This window comes from Oncorhynchus clarkii, chromosome 9 (assembly GCF_045791955.1).
Source record: "Oncorhynchus clarkii lewisi isolate Uvic-CL-2024 chromosome 9, UVic_Ocla_1.0, whole genome shotgun sequence".
Lineage (NCBI taxonomy): Eukaryota > Metazoa > Chordata > Actinopteri > Salmoniformes > Salmonidae > Oncorhynchus > Oncorhynchus clarkii.
This window is the reverse complement of record NC_092155.1, coordinates 13,373,062-13,390,465: the sequence shown is the minus strand read 5'-3', so window position 1 is coordinate 13,390,465 and position 17,404 is coordinate 13,373,062. Positions and strand designations below refer to the sequence as shown.

The window sequence follows — 17,404 nt, the reverse complement described above, 5'->3', positions numbered from 1 at the left end:
AAGTGGCAGGACTGAGTATTTGTAGAGGTCTTGATTATGGAACGAGTTGCAGCTGGTAAGGGATCTGCTCTGACTCCAGCACACCTGTCTCCAACCACACAATCACACAGAGAGGGAGGGAGAGAGAGAGTGTGTACAGGGGGAGTAACTGCAGATCAAGAAGACACCGGATGAACACCAGAGGGTGTAGCAGGAGCAGATGTGACAATATCTACATTTTGGGTTGTATTCTTTTGTCCAAGACTGATGGTTTTTCTAGAATCATTTACCCAAGTCAGTCCCTTTTTATTTATTCTAATAACATTAAAAAAAAGTAAATTCTGTTATACTTAGATTTGTTTGGAGGAATAAAAAGCATTCTATTCGGAAATCTCAATTAGTGAAAGACTATGATCGTGGAGGTTTACAGGCTATTGAGTTTGAGTCGTTAGTGGGTGCTTTTAGAATTAATTGTTAAAATTACGTCTGTCTAATCCTGCCGCTATGCGGTATCATATCCCTAACAGTCTGTTTAATTAACTTGGTGGACTTGAAATGAAATGTGATTTTGACCCTCCATAATTACCTGTGAAATTGTCTAAGTCTCATCAGTAAATTTGATTTTTCCGCACAATTTTTCCCCTCATAAAACATTGATTTGGAATAATAGTTTTCCAAGGCCTTTGGTTTGACAAGGGTATTCATTTTGTGCGTGTGTGTGGTGGGGGCGGTTCGCCTGGTGTTTTAGTATTTTATTTTCCATTGTATTCACAGGATTGTCCCTGTATAGATGTGTATTATTGTTATTATTGTTGCAATACATTAAAATAAAAAAAATACAGAGAGTTGGCCTGGCTACAAAACGGTTGCCTCAAAATGCGCAATGCCTGTTCAGCGTGCAATGCGCAATGTTCAGCGTGCTGACGTAAGTCACCGGATTCTTTCCTACTACTAGCTTGTTGACTGGCCGAACGGGTTGTTCGCGTTAGCCGTACTGTTCTGCTGAAACAGAGATGGAGTGTTGACGCTTGCTGCGTTTAAAACCAAATCAAGTCATTCATATAGGAAGACACGCGTTAATATTTGCGTCGAGAACCCGATAAAATGGTAAGTATTGTCGGCGATAGTATCGCCATAAAAATAGTTGACTAGCTAAAGCTAACCTGCTAGCTCATTAGCTAGCAAAGTGTATGGTTTCAGGAAGCAGTGTAAACCAAGCCGGTTGGCCAACTGACAGTTGAACTGTGTTACCTAGTTAGCAATGTAAAGTGGTTAATGCTAAAATACAGGTAACTGCTTGCTGATAGACAGGCTGTACATTCGAATTGTATCTAATATAAATTCTAACTTCGCCAGCAAGCTGTATGCTCATTAGTTAGCAAGTTAGCTTCGAGGCTTCAAACTAACCTTTGATATTTGCTTAGCCAGATACTATAGTGATTAGACCATTGTCATTGGATTAGACAAAAATCTATCTAGATACCTGCAATGATACAAATGAACAATGTGTGTTGATTTAAATGTGCAGCTAAGTATTCAGGCACTAGTTTCTCTGTTGCGGACCTGTTTGTCAGTCAGTTAGGCTAACTACCTATTGTATTGCTGCCCTGATACCTTTTATTGTACAAGTGTGGACAGAATGATGAACTGTTGACTGTTAGACCATGTCCACCTTTGTCAACTTCATAAACACTCCTTTCATCAGTACACTCCAATACAAATGGGAAATGCTGTCTCCATGTCACCAGTATCCTACTACAGGACATAACACCCCTTCCGTGTCTCTTCTCTCTGTCAGATTTATACCAGAGAGAAAGCACTGAGCGGGTTTGACTGTAAGTAAAGTGGAACTAGCATAGCCCAAGTAGTCTGTATTATTGATTGGTGTGAGTAGTTTGTACTAGAGCTGGGACGATGAACCAAAAATGATCGACACCAACCAAACACTTATCTTGAACATTTTGCTAATATCGTTATGATAAATAACCTCTAGGGCTCTACTGGAGAAATGTAAAGTTTGAACTGAAATAAATGTGCTAATATGGGTTATTTTTAATGGGACAATTGATAGCTATAACAGTAACAGTTTTAATGGTAACATAAAAAAAGACTTACACACTGTGATAAACTTAATGTTCAAATTATTGTGATAATTCATTTATAGTGGATTTGTCTATCACCCAGCTCTAGTTTGTACGGTTCGTCTAGTTCTGTGTATTTAACCTTTGGTCCCTAACATCATGTGTAGCTCAGCTTTGCTTCTGTGTTTTTCATGGTAACTAACTATTCGTAGTGCCAGTCTGTTTGTGCCATCATGGCAACTCCTTGTTTGGCACTAAGTGACAAGGAGTTGCCATGATGGCACAGACAGACTGGCACTCAGGCTACTTTTTTATTTTTTTTATTTAACCCTTATATTACCAGGTAAGTTGACTGAGAACACGTTCTCATTTACAGCAACGACCTGCGGAATAGTTACAGGGGAGATGATACTAACTACTGATGTTCTCTGTATAGCTTTCAATCTAATATTGTGTTTGCTTTAGCCTCAGTTGAACTTTTAATCATCCCTACAGTTGCTGTCAATAATATTTGATTACTAAACTAACTAATATTTATGGTTGTCTGGTCATTGCTTCTTGAAGAGTGATGGGTCTCTGAGTTCTAATTGTGTTTTACATGGACATATTGTACACAGAAGAGCTCTGTCAAGTCTGTTGGCTAAATTGAATGTTAGCGCAAACAGATCGGGAACCAGGCTGTCTTGCCAACTCATATATGGTCATTGTCATGCCAAATGCGACAACGACCATAGGAGATCTGGGCCCAGGCTACAATACTGTGGGTCCATTGACAGACATGACTGCTGCTGCAACATCACATCATATTTTAGGATCTGACACGGATGAGACTAAGAATACTCCCAAAGAGAATTCTATTCTTGTACACAACATGGCCGCTTCTACCGCATCACATGCCTCTCTCGCTCTGTAGTGTCTCTGAGGACACACTGTTTAGTTCTCACATCTTCACTGTTCTTTCTTGTTTTTTCTCTCTTTTTCTCACACACACACACACACGCAGGTAGGCAGGCATTATGCACTATGCACATATGTTTATGGAGTAATTTTAGAAGGTGACTTTCACATATGATAATGTTGCAGGCAGGCTGTATTACAGAGTTGAGAATGAGATCCGGGCCAGAGTTAATGAGAATGGTTGGTGTGAGTTGGGCCATATGCTACCGGGGTTAATGTTTGTGCTACAGTAGTATCGAGGAGATTGACGCTCCGTCAGGCCACATGGTGCCAGGGAGTTCCAGTGTTCTATAGCAATCTCTGCTACTGGACAGTTGTTCCTCCTCAATATTAACACTGTGTGCATACAGTAGACCAGTGGTTCCCAACCTTTTTATAGTCCTGTACCCCTTCAAACATTCAACCTCCAGCTGTGTACCCTTTCTAGCACCAGGGTTAGCGCACTCTCAAATGTTGTTTTTTTGCCATCTTTGTAAGCCTGCCACACACACTAATCGATACATTTTATTAAACATAAGAATGAGTGAGTTTTTGTCACAACCCGGCTCGTGGGAAGTGACAAAGAGCTCTTATAGGACCAGGGCACACATAATAATCATCAATAATTTTGCTCTTTATTTTAGAGGTCGACCGATTATGATTTTTCAACGCCGATACCGATTATTGGAGGACCAAAAAAGCCGATACCGATTTAATAGGCCTATATTTATTTTTTTGTAACAATACTGAATGAACACTTATTTTAACTTAATATAATACATCAATAAAATCAATTTAGCCTCAAATAAATAATGAAACATGTTCAATTTGGTTTAAATAATGCAAAAATAAAGTGTTGGAGAAGAAAATAAAAGTGCAATATGTGCCATGTAAGAAAGCTAATGTTTAAGTTCCTTGCTCAGTACATGAGAACATGAAAGCTGGTGGTTCCTTTTAACATGAGTCTTCAATATTCCCAGGTAAGAAGTTTTAGGTTGTTGCTATTATAGGAATTCTAGGACTATTTCCCTCTATACTAGAGGTCGACCTCTGTCCGATTTAATTAGGGACGATTTTCAAGTTTTCATAACAATCGGAAATTGGTATATTTGGGCGCAGATTATTATTATTTTTTTTAAGTATTATTTTTTTACAACTTTATTTAACTAGGCAAGTCAGTTAAGAACACGTTCTTATTTTCAATGACGGCCTAGGAACGTTCTGCCTCGTTCAGGAGCAGAACGACAGATTTTTACCTTGTCAGCTCGGGGGATCCAATCTTGCAACCTTACAGGTAACTAGTCCAACGCTCTAACTACCTGATTACATTACATTGCACTCCACGTGGAGCCTGCCTATGGCCTACTGCATTCGTGTATCAGGCAGTCTCCTTGTGGAGTGCAACGAGAGGCAGGTGGTTAGAGCGTTGGACTAGTTAACTGTAACGTTGCAAGATTGGATCCCCCGGGCTGACAAGGTTAAAATCTGTCGATCTGCCGCTGAACGAGGCAGTTAACCCACCGTTCCTAGGCCGTCATTGAAAATAAGAATGTGTTCTTAACTGACTTGCCTAGTTAAATAAATATTAAATAAAGGTGTAAAAAAAAATGGCCAAATCCAATAATACCGATTTCCGATTGTTATGAAAACTTGAAATCGGCCCTAATTTATCGGCCATTCCAATTAATCGGCCGACCTCTACTTTATTTGGCCATTTTACATATAAAACCTTATTTGTTCGTCAAAAATTGTGAATAACTCACCACAGCTTAATGAGAAGGGTGTGCTTGAAAGGATGCACATAACTCTGAAATGTTGGGTTGTATTGGAGAGTCTGTCTTAAATCATTTTCCACACAGTCTGTGCCTGTGTTTTAGTTTTCATGCTAGTGCATGCTGAGAATCCACTCTCACATACAGTTGAAGTTTACATACACCTTAGCAAAATACATTTAAACTCAGTTTTTCACAATTCCTGACATTTAATCCTAGTAAAAATTCCCTGTCTTTGGTCAGTTAGGATCACCACTTTATTTTAAGAATGTGAAATGTCAGAATAATATTAGAGAATTATTTATTTCAGCTTTTATTTCTTTCATCACATTCCCAGTGGGTCAGAAGTTTGCATACACTCCATTCATATTTGGGAGCATTGCCTTTAAATTGTTTAACTTGGGTCAAATGTATCGGGTACCCTTCCACAAGCTTCCCACAATAAGTTGGGGGAATGTTGGCCTATTCCTCCTGACAGAGCTGGTGTAACTGAGTCAGGTTTGTAGGCCTCCTTGCTCACACACACTTTTTCAGTTTTGCCCACAAATCTTCTATAGGATTGAGGTCAGGGCTTTGTGATGGCCACTCCAATACCTTGACTTTGTCGTCCTTAAGCTGTTTTGCCAAAACTTTGGAAGTATGCTTGGGGTCGTTGTCCATTTGAAAGACCCATTTGCGACCAAGCTTTAACTTCCTGACTGATGTCTTGAGATGTGGATATATTGAAGCAACATAATTTTCTTCCCTCATGATGCCATCTATTTTGTGAAGTGCACCAGTCCCCCCTGCAGCAAAGCACCCCCACAACATGATGCTGCCACCCCTGTGCTTCACGGTTGGGATGGTGTTCTTCGGCTTGCAAGCCTTCCCCCTTTTTCCTCCAAACATAACAATGGTTATTATGGCCAAACAGTTATATTTTTGTTTCATCAGACCAGAGGACATTTCTCCAAAAAGTACCATCTTTGTCCCCATGTGCAGTTGCAAACCGTAGTCTGGCTTTTTTTATGACGGTTTTGGAGCAGTGGCTTCTTCCTTGCTGAGCGGCCATTCAGGTTATGTTGACATAGGACTTGTTTTACTGTGGATATAGATGCTTTTGTACCTGTTTCCTCCAGCCTCTTCACAATGTCCTTTGCTGTTGTTCTGGGATTGATTAGCACTTTTCGCACCAAAGCACGTTCATATCTAGGAGACAGAACGCGTCTTCTTCCTGAGCGGTATGACGGCTGCGTGGTCCCATGGTGTTTATACTTGCTACTATTGTTTGTTCAGATGAACGTGGTACCTTCAGGCATTTAGAAATTGCTCCCAAGGATGAACCAGTCTTGTGGAGGTCTACAACATTTTTTTTCTGAGGTCTTGGCTGATTTCTTTTGATTTTCTCATGATGTCAAGCGAAGAGGCACTGAGTTTGAAGTTAGGCCTTGAAATACATCCACAGGTACACCTCCAATTGACATCATTTATCAGAAGCTTCTAAAGCCATGGCATAATTTTCTGGAATTTTCCAAGCTGTTTAAAGGCACAGTCAACTTAGTGTATGTAAACTTCTGACCCACTGAACTTGTGATATTGAAATAATCTGTCAGTAAACAGTTTTTGGAAAAATTACTTGTCATGCACAAAGTGGATGTCCTAACCGACTTGCCAAAACTATAGTTTGTTAATTAGAAATGTGTTGAGTGTTTGAAAAGTCCAACCTAAGTGTATGAAAACTTGCGAGTTCAACTGTAGGTACGTGGTTGCAAAGGGCATCAGTGTCTTAATAGTGCTATTTGCCAATGCAAGAAACTCTGAACGTAGCCCTATCCAGAAATCTGGCGGTGGCTTCTGATTTAAATGTCATTTTCACCAAACCGCTTGTTGCAATTTCGATGAGCTTCTCTTGTTCAGATATCGGTAAGTGGACTGGAGGCAGGGCATGAAAGGGATAACGAATCCAGTTGTTTGTGTCGTCCATTTCGGGAAAGTACCTATGTAATTGTGCACCCAGCTCACTCAGGTGCTTTGCGATATCACATTTGACATTGTCCGTAAGCTTGAGTTAATTTGCACACACAAAATCATACAAATGGAAAGACCTGTGAGTTGTCCTTGTTAATGCAGACAGAAAGGAGCTCCAACTTCTTAATCATAGCATTATTTTTTCCCCCGTACATTGAACATAGTTGCGGAGAGTCCCTGTAATCCTAGATTCAGATCATTTGGGTGAGGAAAAAACATCACCCAGATAGGCCAGTCGTGTGAGAAACTCGTCATCATGCAAGCAGTCAGACAAGTGAAAATGATGGTCCTTAAAGAACTTTAAGCTTGTCTCTCAATTAAAAAAACATCAATACTTTGCCCCTTGATAACAAGTGCACTTCTGTATGTTGTAAAAGCATTACATGGTCGCTGCCCATATCATTGCATAATGCAGAAAATACACGAGCGTACAGGGCCCTTGCTTTAACAAAGTTAACAATTTTCACTGTAGTGTCCAAACGTCTTTCAAGCTGTCAGGCATTCCCTTGGCAGCAAGAGCTTCTCGGTGGATGCTGCAGTGTACCCAAGTAGCGTCGGGAGCAACTGCTTGCACGCGTGTTACCACTCCACTATGTTTCCCTGTCTGGCTTTGTGCCATCAGTACAGAGACCAACACATCTTGACCACCAAAGTCCATTTGATGTCACAAAGCTGTCCACTACTTTAAAAATATCCTCTCCTGTTGTCCTGGATTCCAGTGGTTTGCAGAAGAGGATGTCTTCCTTAATTGACCCCCTCATGAACGTAACGGACATATACTAGGAGCTGTGCCAGGCCCTGTTGACTCATCCAGCTGTAACGCATAGAATTCACTGGCTTGTATGCGAAGCAGTAATTGTTTAAAAACATCTCCTACCATGTCGCTGTACGTCGTGAAACAGTGTTTGATGAAGACATTGTTTGTATAGTTGTTGTTTTTTCTTGGGGGGGGGGGGGGGGCTATTCCCCCCCAACATTGTCCCAGCCATATCTGTGGCGGCAGCAGCAATAATTAATTCCTCTACAATAGTATGGGGCTTGCCTGTCCAAGCCACTCGGTAGCTCACCATATAAGACTCTTCTAGCCCCTTCTTATTAATGGTATCTGTTGCTTTTATACATGTCTTGCTACCCGAAAGTCATCTTTATTCTCGCTCAAACTCCCGTGGCTTATTTTTCATATTGTCATGTTTCTAAATGTCTGTGCAAGAGTGAAGGTTTCCCGTGAGAGAGTAACGGTTAATGTGATTGGGTGTTAATTATTTGACTAGGCTTCCTGTATTTGACATTGTTTTTATTTAGCTGAACACTAGATGGTTTAATTACATTTTTGGCAGTAAAACGAGGTGGGAGGGGGAGAAACCTCACCCAAATGTATAGCCCCATTGGAAAATATAAATGTACTGTTTGAAAATGGGAAGGGGAAAAATAAATATATGATTTCTTAAACTGATTTTTTAAAAATCACATTTGTATTTGGCGTACCCCTGACAGCATTACTCCAGTTTAGAAATACCTGCAGTAGACTCCTGTGAAAATGTTTTGAAAAAATAATGCACTTGAGTCATGAGGTAAGGGCTCTGTCTGTCTTCCTCTCTCTCTTCCTCCATTGGTTTTCCTCATCTGTCTTCTGCTCTCTCCCTCCCACCTTGCTCTCTGTCTGTCTTCCTCTCTCCCTCATTTCTTCCTCCCTCTCCCTCCCACCTTGCTCTCTGTCTTCCTCTCGCTCCCTCATTTCTTCCTCTCCCTCCCTCCCACTGCGCTCTACCATCATCCCAGTGCAGGCTGTTAATGTATCAGACTCACTGTGTGTGGTGTGTGTGTGTCCAGTATTGATCCAACAACTGAATATTTATCTTTATTATGCCTAGATCTCCCTTCTGGTAGCCTCTGTCTATCATACCCCCTGCTTCCTCCTCCACGCTCCCTGGTTTCCCAGACACAGATTAAACCTAGTCTTGGACAACCAATATATTTCAGTGTCTTGCTATCTCCTCCCCCTGTATAGATGCGTTTCATGCTGCTGTTCAGTCGGCAGGGGAAGCTGCGTCTCCAGAAGTGGTACACTGCCACGGCTGAGAGGGACAAGAAGAAGATGGTCAGGGAACTGATGCAGGTGGTCCTGGCCCGCAAACCCAAAATGAGCAGCTTCCTGGAGTGGAGGGACCTCAAGATCGTCTACAAGAGGTACTGGAATATCTCTGTCTCTCTGTCTCAACACACACAGTAGATATACATTCATAATATTCATGACATAATCACATGTACAGTACCACATCCTACACTTCCCTAAAAGGACAGGCTGTTTGTTGCATACCTACGTTTTCATGGTTGTGTGGATCAGCAGGTAGGCGCTACCCACTGTTCACACACACACTTGAGCATGTGCTCCATGGGCTGCTATCTGTGAGCTATATGTGCATTAGTATCTGAAATGATGCATACTCACTCTCTCTAGGGGGCCTCTGGAAAGTGTTAATTGTGGAATGAACTGTCTCCGAAAATGAGTTGTCATGGTTGGAATGATGAGTCAACCAGTGACTCAGTGTTTGGTGTTACGTTCTAATCATTCCCCCCCATCAAAACATCTGGCCCCACTTTACTGGTAATAATTGCCATTCAAATGTGTTTCCAGGGGGGACGTTAATAATTGCCCTTAAAACGTGGTTCCGGGTGGATTAAAAGAGACAGAATGTCACCTCGTGATATGACTGTGTGTGATCACAGTGAATCGCCCAGGCTCCAGGCAGTCTTTCAGGCATGTGTATTGTTTTCTCTCAACACTGATGTCTCACAGCAGACAGCGTTTTAGATTGTACAGTGTGTTTCAATACAGCGGATGCTCGGTGATTCTGTTTTAACACTCATTCCACCACTCATGCAGAAGGCATCCACACACAGCACTCTGGGTTAAAGCTGCCCATAGGATCCCACAGTAGCTTAGAGGTTAGACACACCGAGACCTGACGGGTCGATAGGTACTTATCACAGTAGTAGGCCGTTCCTTCTTTTACTAGAACAAAGAACGTGCCTGTCAGTGGTCGACAATTTAACTGAGCCAATTGGAGAGCCCGGACTAACATAAATAAATGATAGTATGCTGCTTAATTGTTTTTCTAAAGCAAGTCTTTACGTCTTTTACATTTAGCTTAGGAGTTTTGCGCACATCTTTTTTTTTTGTTAGGTTTGATAATGTGCACTTGCAAGAACAAATCCTTTGATTTAATGATAATGTTGATACGAGCCAGATGGCCACAACAAGGACTTACTACACATTTTAGCTAGCTATCAACATTAGCGCAGCTTTCTAGTTAGCCAACATTAGCTAACTACATATTTAGAAGTGGGCATAAGCCAAACAGCGTTGCTTTCTTAAGCTATCTAGGCAGACGGCAAATGATTTGAGTGAACAAGACATTTACTGCCGACAATGGACAGATGTACTAAGTATCTCTCGGCCGTCAGTATCCTTGGTGTGTGATGCTTTGACGCTCAGTGATTCTGTCGAAGCGTCTAATCATTGTGCTCTGCAGTCGTGCAGTACCTGTTTCTGGCCAGGGGAGTGAGCCAACGAGCTGACTTCTCTAATGCTCTAACACAGATGCACACACTATGGTGTAAAGACTGGCACATGCCATTTTGAATATCACACCCCTTGAATTGTCTGACTACACTGCATAGACTTGAGTCATTAAAGAGGCAATCTGCATTCAAACAATAACAAGGAGCCACCCGCCACTGCTTTGGTGGAAAGGTTGAGGATTTAGCTGCTACACTGCATAGATTGGCATTGTTAACAGCAGCATATCAAGATTCGCTTTCAGTAGTTCTTAGTTTTCCTGGGTTACGGACTGGACTGGCGCTCCAGAGATTTCCCCAGGACCTTTTATTCTCAGCTAAACCTAGGTTTGCAAAATTCTGTTAACTTTCCCTGAATTCCCAGGTTTTCCAGAAGTCCTGGTTGGAGGGTTCTAGATTCCCCGGTTATTCCCTCCTGCGGAACACCTTAGTTAACCTCAACGATTAAAGTGTGGGTGTGTTGATCTTCAGTAACACAACAGGTGTGTGTGTCAGGTATGCCAGTCTGTATTTCTGCTGTGCGGTGGAAGAGCAGGACAACGAGCTCATTACTCTGGAGGTCATCCACCGCTTCGTAGAGCTGCTGGATAAGTACTTCGGCAGTGTGAGTCACTCCAGCTCTCTCTCTCAACCCTCACGCTGTTTCTCCACCCTCTCTTTTGCTCTCTCACTCCTACTCTATATTTTTATCACTCTCTATTTTCCTATTCTTTCTTCTCTCTTTCTCATCGCTCACTCTCCTTCACCATCTTTTATTCTATTGCCAACTCTCTCTCATCCCCCTCTCCTGTAGCCAACCCTCTCGCTTTTTTTGTTCACTGCTATGGCCAAATGTCTCTCCTGGCTCTGTGCCCCTCTCCTGGCTCTGTGCCCCTCTCCTGGCTCTGTGCCCCTCTCCTGGCTCTGTGCCCATCTCCTGGCTCTGTGCCCATCTCCTGGCTCTGTGCCCATCTCCTGGCTCTGTGCCCATCTCCTGGCTCTGTGCCCCTCTCCTCGCTCTGTGCCCCTCCCCCTCAATCTACAAATAATACCACATAATGATAAATCAAAACAGGTTTCTCAAATTTTTTGCAATTTATTCCACAGAAAAAAATGGCAATATCACATTTATATAAGTATCCAGACCCTTTACTCAGTACTTTGTTGAAGCACCTTTGGCAGAGATTACAGACTTGAGTCTTCTTGCGTATGACGCTACAAGTTTGGAACACACTGTACTTGGGGAGTTTGCCCCATTCTTCTCTGCAGATCCTCTCAAGCTCTACCAGGTTGGATGGGGAGCGTCACTGCTCAGCTATTTTCAGGTGTGTCCAGAGCTGTTCGATCCAGTTCAAGTCCGGGCTCTGGCTGGGCCACTCAAGGACATTCAGAGACTTGTCCTGATGCCACTCCTGCGTTATCTTGGCTGTGTGCTTAGGGTCGTTGTCCTGTTTTGAAGGTGAACCTTCACCTCCGTCTGAGTTCCTGAGTGCTCTGGGCAGGTTTTTATCAAGGAACTCTGTACTTTGCCTCGATCCTGACTAGTCGCCCAGTACCTGCTGCTGAAAAACATCCCCACATCATGATGCTGCTACCACCATGCTTCACTGTAGGTATAGTGCCTGGTTTCCTCCAGATGTGACGCTTGACATTCAGGGCAAAAAGTTCAATCTTGGTTTCATCAGACCTGATAATCTTGTTTTTCATGGTCTGAGAGTCATTTAGGTGCCTTTTGACACTCCAAGTGGGTTGTCATCTGCCTTTTACTGTCGAGTGGCTTCTGTCTGGCCACTCTACCATAAAGAACTGATTGGTGGAGTGCTGCAGAGATGGTTGTCCTTCTTGAAGGTTCTCCCATCTCCACAGAGGAACTCTAGAGCTCTGTCAGTGACCTCCCTGACCATGGCCATTCTCCCCCGATTGCTCAGTTTGGCTGAGTGGCCAGCTCTGGGAAGGTTCCAAACTTCTTCCATTTAAGAATGAGTGAGGCCACTGTGTTCTTGGGAACCTTCAATGTTGCAGACATTTGTTGGTACCCTTCCCCAGATCTGTGCCTCGACATAATCCCGTCTCGGAGCTCTACGGACAATTTCTTCGACCTCATGGCTTGGTTTTGGCTCTGACATGCACTGTCAACTGTGGGAATTTATATAGACTGGTGTGTGCCTTTCCAAATCATGTCCAATCAGTTTAATTGGACTCCAAGTTGTAGAAACATCTCAAGGATGATCAATGAAAACAGGATGCACCTGAGCTCAATTTCGAGTCTCATAGCAAAGGGTCTGAATATGTATGTAAATAAGGTATTTCTGTTTTTTATTCGTAATAAATTTGCAAACATTTCTAAATCTGTTTTTGCTTTATCATTATGGGGTATTGTGTGTAGATTGCTGAGGATTTTTATTTCATCAATTTTAGAATAAGGCTGTAACGTAACAAAAATGTGGGAAAGAGTGAAGGGGTCTGAACTTTCTGAATGAACTGTATGGTCACCATCCCTCTCTCCCCTCAAATTCTGTGTTTTTATGTAAGTGTACTTAGTAAATAAAGGTGATTCTGATTCCTCCCTGCGTGTGTGCGTGCGCCCTGGCAGGTTTGTGAGCTGGACATCATCTTTAACTTTGAGAAGGCCTACTTTATACTGGATGAGTTTCTGATCGGGGGAGAGATCCAGGATACATCCAAGAAGAGTGTACTCAAGGCCATCGAACAGGCCGACCTACTGCAGGAGGTACACACACACACACACACACACACCACAGGAAGAAGAAGTGATCTCTCTTATTAAAAATAATGTGAAACTCCAGCTAACCAGTGTTATTCATACTTCAAACTATTGAATGGCTGTTTTTAACCAACGTTTGAGTCTCACTCGACCTCAATCTGTGTATTTTGGAGTTCTCCCTACCATACTTGCTAGGACTCTACCTTAGAATGAATGATCTATGTTTTTTGTGTTGTACGGTGGTGGTAATCATTATCCTGTCATAGCATCTGTTCCCCACAGAGATACTGCTGAATTACAAGAGGGGATGAGGTCATAGACCCTCATCATGTAATAATGTACATTCTAGACTTGTAATATGTAATGCTATGCTGTTCCCCTTCTCTCTATCTCCCCCTACAGGAGGATGAATCTCCCAGGAGTGTTCTAGAGGAGATGGGTCTGGCATAGTGACAGCAGGGTACTCTGCTCACAACACTTTATCAGGCTACAGACAAAGACTCTTTGGTTCCAGGTGCAGGGGGGAGGAAAGGGGGTTTGTGATGTGGGTGTGTATGGGGAGGGGGTGAATGGAGGGGTTTGGGTTAAGCGGGGGGGTCCGATGAGATTCACACCTTTGACGTTCTGGTACTACTGAATTCAAAGCATTGCTGACATTAATTGTATATTATCATGATGGTTTAAGGTTGCAAAATGAACTTTCCCAAAATTCTCAAGTTTTCCAGAAATCCTGTATGGTGGATTCTGGATTTGTTGTTAAATCCTGTCTGATTCCTGGGGTTATACAACTATTTTAGGATTTTTGGGAAGTTACCGGAATATTGCAACCGTAATGTATATTAGCTCTGTGAAAATCATTCCACTTTTGTCTGGAAGATTTATCTATTACTACTGTAATGTAACCCAGATTTGGGTTCAAATAGTATCTGAAGATCCTTCAAGTACTTCCAGCGTTTGCTTTGGCCTGCCTGGAGACCATTCTATTGGTTCCATTGTGCCAGGAAGCTTAATCAAGCTCGACTTTAAGTATTTGAAATCGTTTTAGAACCCAGGTCTGATTTGACCTTTGACATTTCCCTCAAAAGAGGCAGGTCAGAACACATCTCAAGCCTTTTTATAGCTGGGGATGCAATTAAACATCAAAACATCACTGAGCAGGTTACTTTTGATCAGACTAGGGTTGCGTTGCCAAATGGCAACCTATTCCCTATATATAGTGCATATGGGCTCTGGTCAAAGTAGGGCACTACATAGGGAATAGGGTGCCATTTGGGGGACATGAATTTGCTTTTAAATAAATGGCTGTTTTAAAATGTTTTGTATATGGACCACATGTTATGAGATTATTATTATTAATAATAGTAATATAATACGTTTGCTGTTTTTAAGGGAACACATTGATTGTCTGCGTTGGTGAGCTTTGTTGAACCTATCTTGGATCTTGTCAGGGAACAAAAAGAAGTAACCTTGACATTCATATAAAGAGGAAGGGAAACCATCTGAAAATGATTCTACCCAAAATTCCAGTTCCATCCAGAGTTCCTTTAGAATTCTAGTTCTGTGTTCTATTCCGGAACTGTTTCAGACCATCTCTCTATCTTGCTCTCTTGTGTTGAGCAACTAACCTATGGAGAAGTCTGTGCCGTTTTAGCCCTTGTGTGGATGTGCTAACATGAATGTGTTTAAAGGGTGCAACGTGATGGTATATGAGATGATGATGATGATGATGATTCAACTTAGTTAAAACGAACACAGGGCAAAAAAATAGTGTCAGTTTGTTTTTGAGCTGCAATGCATAAAAATGTGAACTACTTTAAGATGCATGTGACTTTTTTTGAGAAATACACAAAAAAAATTGACCTAGCTACCATTCCTATATACACACACACACACACACTAAATGCAGTACTATACCACATGGCAGATCATTTCTCCCCAATTTCTGCCTCTGGAATACCTACTTTCCAAAGAGTCCTCATGTGTTTGTCTGCAACAAGAGGGAAGAAACTGCAACTAGTAGAGTTTAGCTTCAGACTATAAATGTGTGTTCTTGTAACCAGACTTTAGCCCTTTGCTTTTAACAAGGTACGTTCCAACCTTCATACCAACATACTACTTGCTAGTGTGCATTCCCAAATACGTTGCTTCACTCCAAGTAGCAATACATAGGCTGTGTTCCAATATCCACGCTGGCATACCACTTAGAATTCATGCCCAATATATTACTTACCTACTTACCCAATCCTCTTTGTGTCTGGAGTAACGTAAGGCTTCTAGGAGAGAGCACCAGTGCCTCCGGTCTACAGCGTTCATGGTGAGGATGGATTAGATCAAGTCATACTCAATCTTCTTTTCAATCCTCCATCTCATCTGCCCTATATAGTGTTCTGTTCAAAGTGGGATGAAGTGATCTGAGCAATGGGACAGAGCTTCTTAGTGGTCTAGTGTGGATTATTGGAGCTGCACCTGAAATTGAAAGATATTTTGAGTAGTGTTGATGTTTTTCAGGGACTCTGTGGTGTTTTATTCCTTTTGTAATCCAGCATTAGGGGTAGGAGGTCTGATAAATAACTACTGAACTACGGTCCAGTCATGGTGCCCTCTTCCCTGAATTTGTTTATTTAACTAGGCAAGTCAGTTAACAAATTCCTATTTGCAATGACGATTTACAATGGCTTTCAGACAGGGAATCATGTGGCAATGTAATTTTATAATGACAATAAAATCACATTTTAAAAGTATTGTGTATTTGTGCCTTCTGAATTGTTTAAAATGTTTTACCTACCTTGGTTGAATGTACTGACAGTAAGTCGGCCTGGATAAGAGCGTATGTCCTTATTTTAAATGTAAAATGGAACTGTAGCTAGTAATAGTTTGTTAAAGCATTTTGTGTTAACTACAGAATGCCCATGCATGTTTTTTAATGGGTTCCGATAGTAGGAAGTGCCAGTCTATAGACTTTAATGCACAGCTACCAGTTGATGTAGCTGCTGTTTTGAAATTCAAGACGTTTCATGTGTCGGAAGCTGTTTTGTGGGAGATAAGGGAGTGTTTTTGTGTCGACATATGTTAAAGTGGATGCATGTGTTAGTGGGAAATGTCAGTCTCCTATAGGTGTAAATGCATACCTGTTGATGTAGCTACTGTTTTAAATTCCGAGAGAATCCAAAGCCAAGCTGTTTGTGTAAGATAGGGAGAGAGAAAGAAAGGGGAAAGAGAGATGGAGCCTCTAAGTGTATGAGTCACCGTTCTTTTGTGACCGTGTTGGAGTGAAGCTCAGCCTTGCCATACAGCGGAGAGAGAGCGAGACACGAGTCCGAGGGAGATGGAGGGATGAGATAAAGGAGGACAGTCTGTCTGTAAATAAGGGCAGAGAATAGGAGTACAGGGAGTGCAGGTGGATTTATTCAGGCAATACCTAACCCACCACAAACTATTCAATGTTTTCAGAGCGGTCACAAAGTATCGAGGATGAATTGGGCATTCAGGGCATCATGTTGGCACCAAACTGACATGGCCGTCTCTGAGCTACCATGGTGACGCAGCAGTAGCTCTGGGCTGACTAGCTGATGGAGATATGGCTCTACGCCAACATATCAATATTGATCTTGCAAGTATACAATGAACACACTTCCCTGGCATACTTCCTAAAATAGTACTAAATATGCCTAAATACATTCAGTCCCTTGTCCCCTCTAACCATCACATGGTTCTACTGGGCTCCCCCACAGCCAGATACCTCTCTCTAACCCTTGCATGGTTCTACTGGGCTCCCCCACAGCCAGATACCTCTCTCTAACCCTCACATGGTCCTACTGGGCTCCCCCACAGCCAGATACCTCTCTCTAACCTTCACATGGTCCTACTGGGCTCCCCCACAGCCAGATACCTCTCTCTAACCCTCACATGGTCCCACTGGGCTCCCACACAGCCAGATACCTCTCTCTAACCCTCACATGGTTCTACTTGGCTCCCCCACAGCCAGATACCTCTCTAACCCTCACATGGTCCTACCTGGCTCCCACATAGCCAGATACCTCTCTCTAAACCTCACATGATCCTACCTGGCTCCCACACAGCCAGATACCTCTCTCTAACCCTCACATGGTTCTACTTGGCTCCCCCACAGCCAGATACCTCTAACCCTCACATGGTCCTACCTGGCTCCCACACAGTCAGATACCTCTCTCTAACCCTCACATGGTAGTACTTGGCTCCCACACAGCCAGATACCTCTCTCTAACCCTCTGTATTGTTTCAGCAAGCCCACATTACAGTCACTGACAAAGGCTTGGAGAGAGCGCTAGTGAGGGAGAGAGAGGGGTGTGTGTGTCGGTTCCAAAGGT

General features: G+C 42.5%; 1 protein-coding gene across 2 annotated transcripts; it reads left to right on the top strand.

Annotated features, from left to right (window-relative positions):
* Window positions 1-926: 926 nt before the first annotated feature.
* Window positions 927-15,799, top strand: LOC139415912 (AP-1 complex subunit sigma-1A-like). 2 transcript variants are annotated; one of them, XM_071164077.1, is made up of 5 exons: window positions 927-1,086; window positions 8,784-8,962; window positions 10,850-10,958; window positions 12,927-13,064; window positions 13,461-15,799. In XM_071164077.1, exons 1-5 carry the CDS (start codon window positions 1,084-1,086, stop codon window positions 13,506-13,508), a joined length of 477 nt encoding a protein of 158 aa, XP_071020178.1. In that variant the 5' UTR covers window positions 927-1,083; the 3' UTR covers window positions 13,509-15,799. The 2 variants fall into 2 exon arrangements, with proteins under 2 accessions (XP_071020178.1, XP_071020179.1); XM_071164078.1 differs by lacking the exon at window positions 927-1,086 and adding an exon at window positions 1,777-1,814.
* Window positions 15,800-17,404: the final 1,605 nt, after the last annotated feature.

What these genes read in the sequence shown, in the direction of transcription:
- LOC139415912 (XM_071164077.1), top strand. An exon ending in CTCAAGATCGTCTACAAGAG is followed by an intron (nt 8,963 to 10,849) that starts GTACTGGAATAT and finishes TGTGTGTGTCAG; the next exon opens with GTATGCCAGTCTGTATTTCT. An exon ending in AGGCCGACCTACTGCAGGAG is followed by an intron (nt 13,065 to 13,460) that starts GTACACACACAC and finishes CTCCCCCTACAG; the next exon opens with GAGGATGAATCTCCCAGGAG.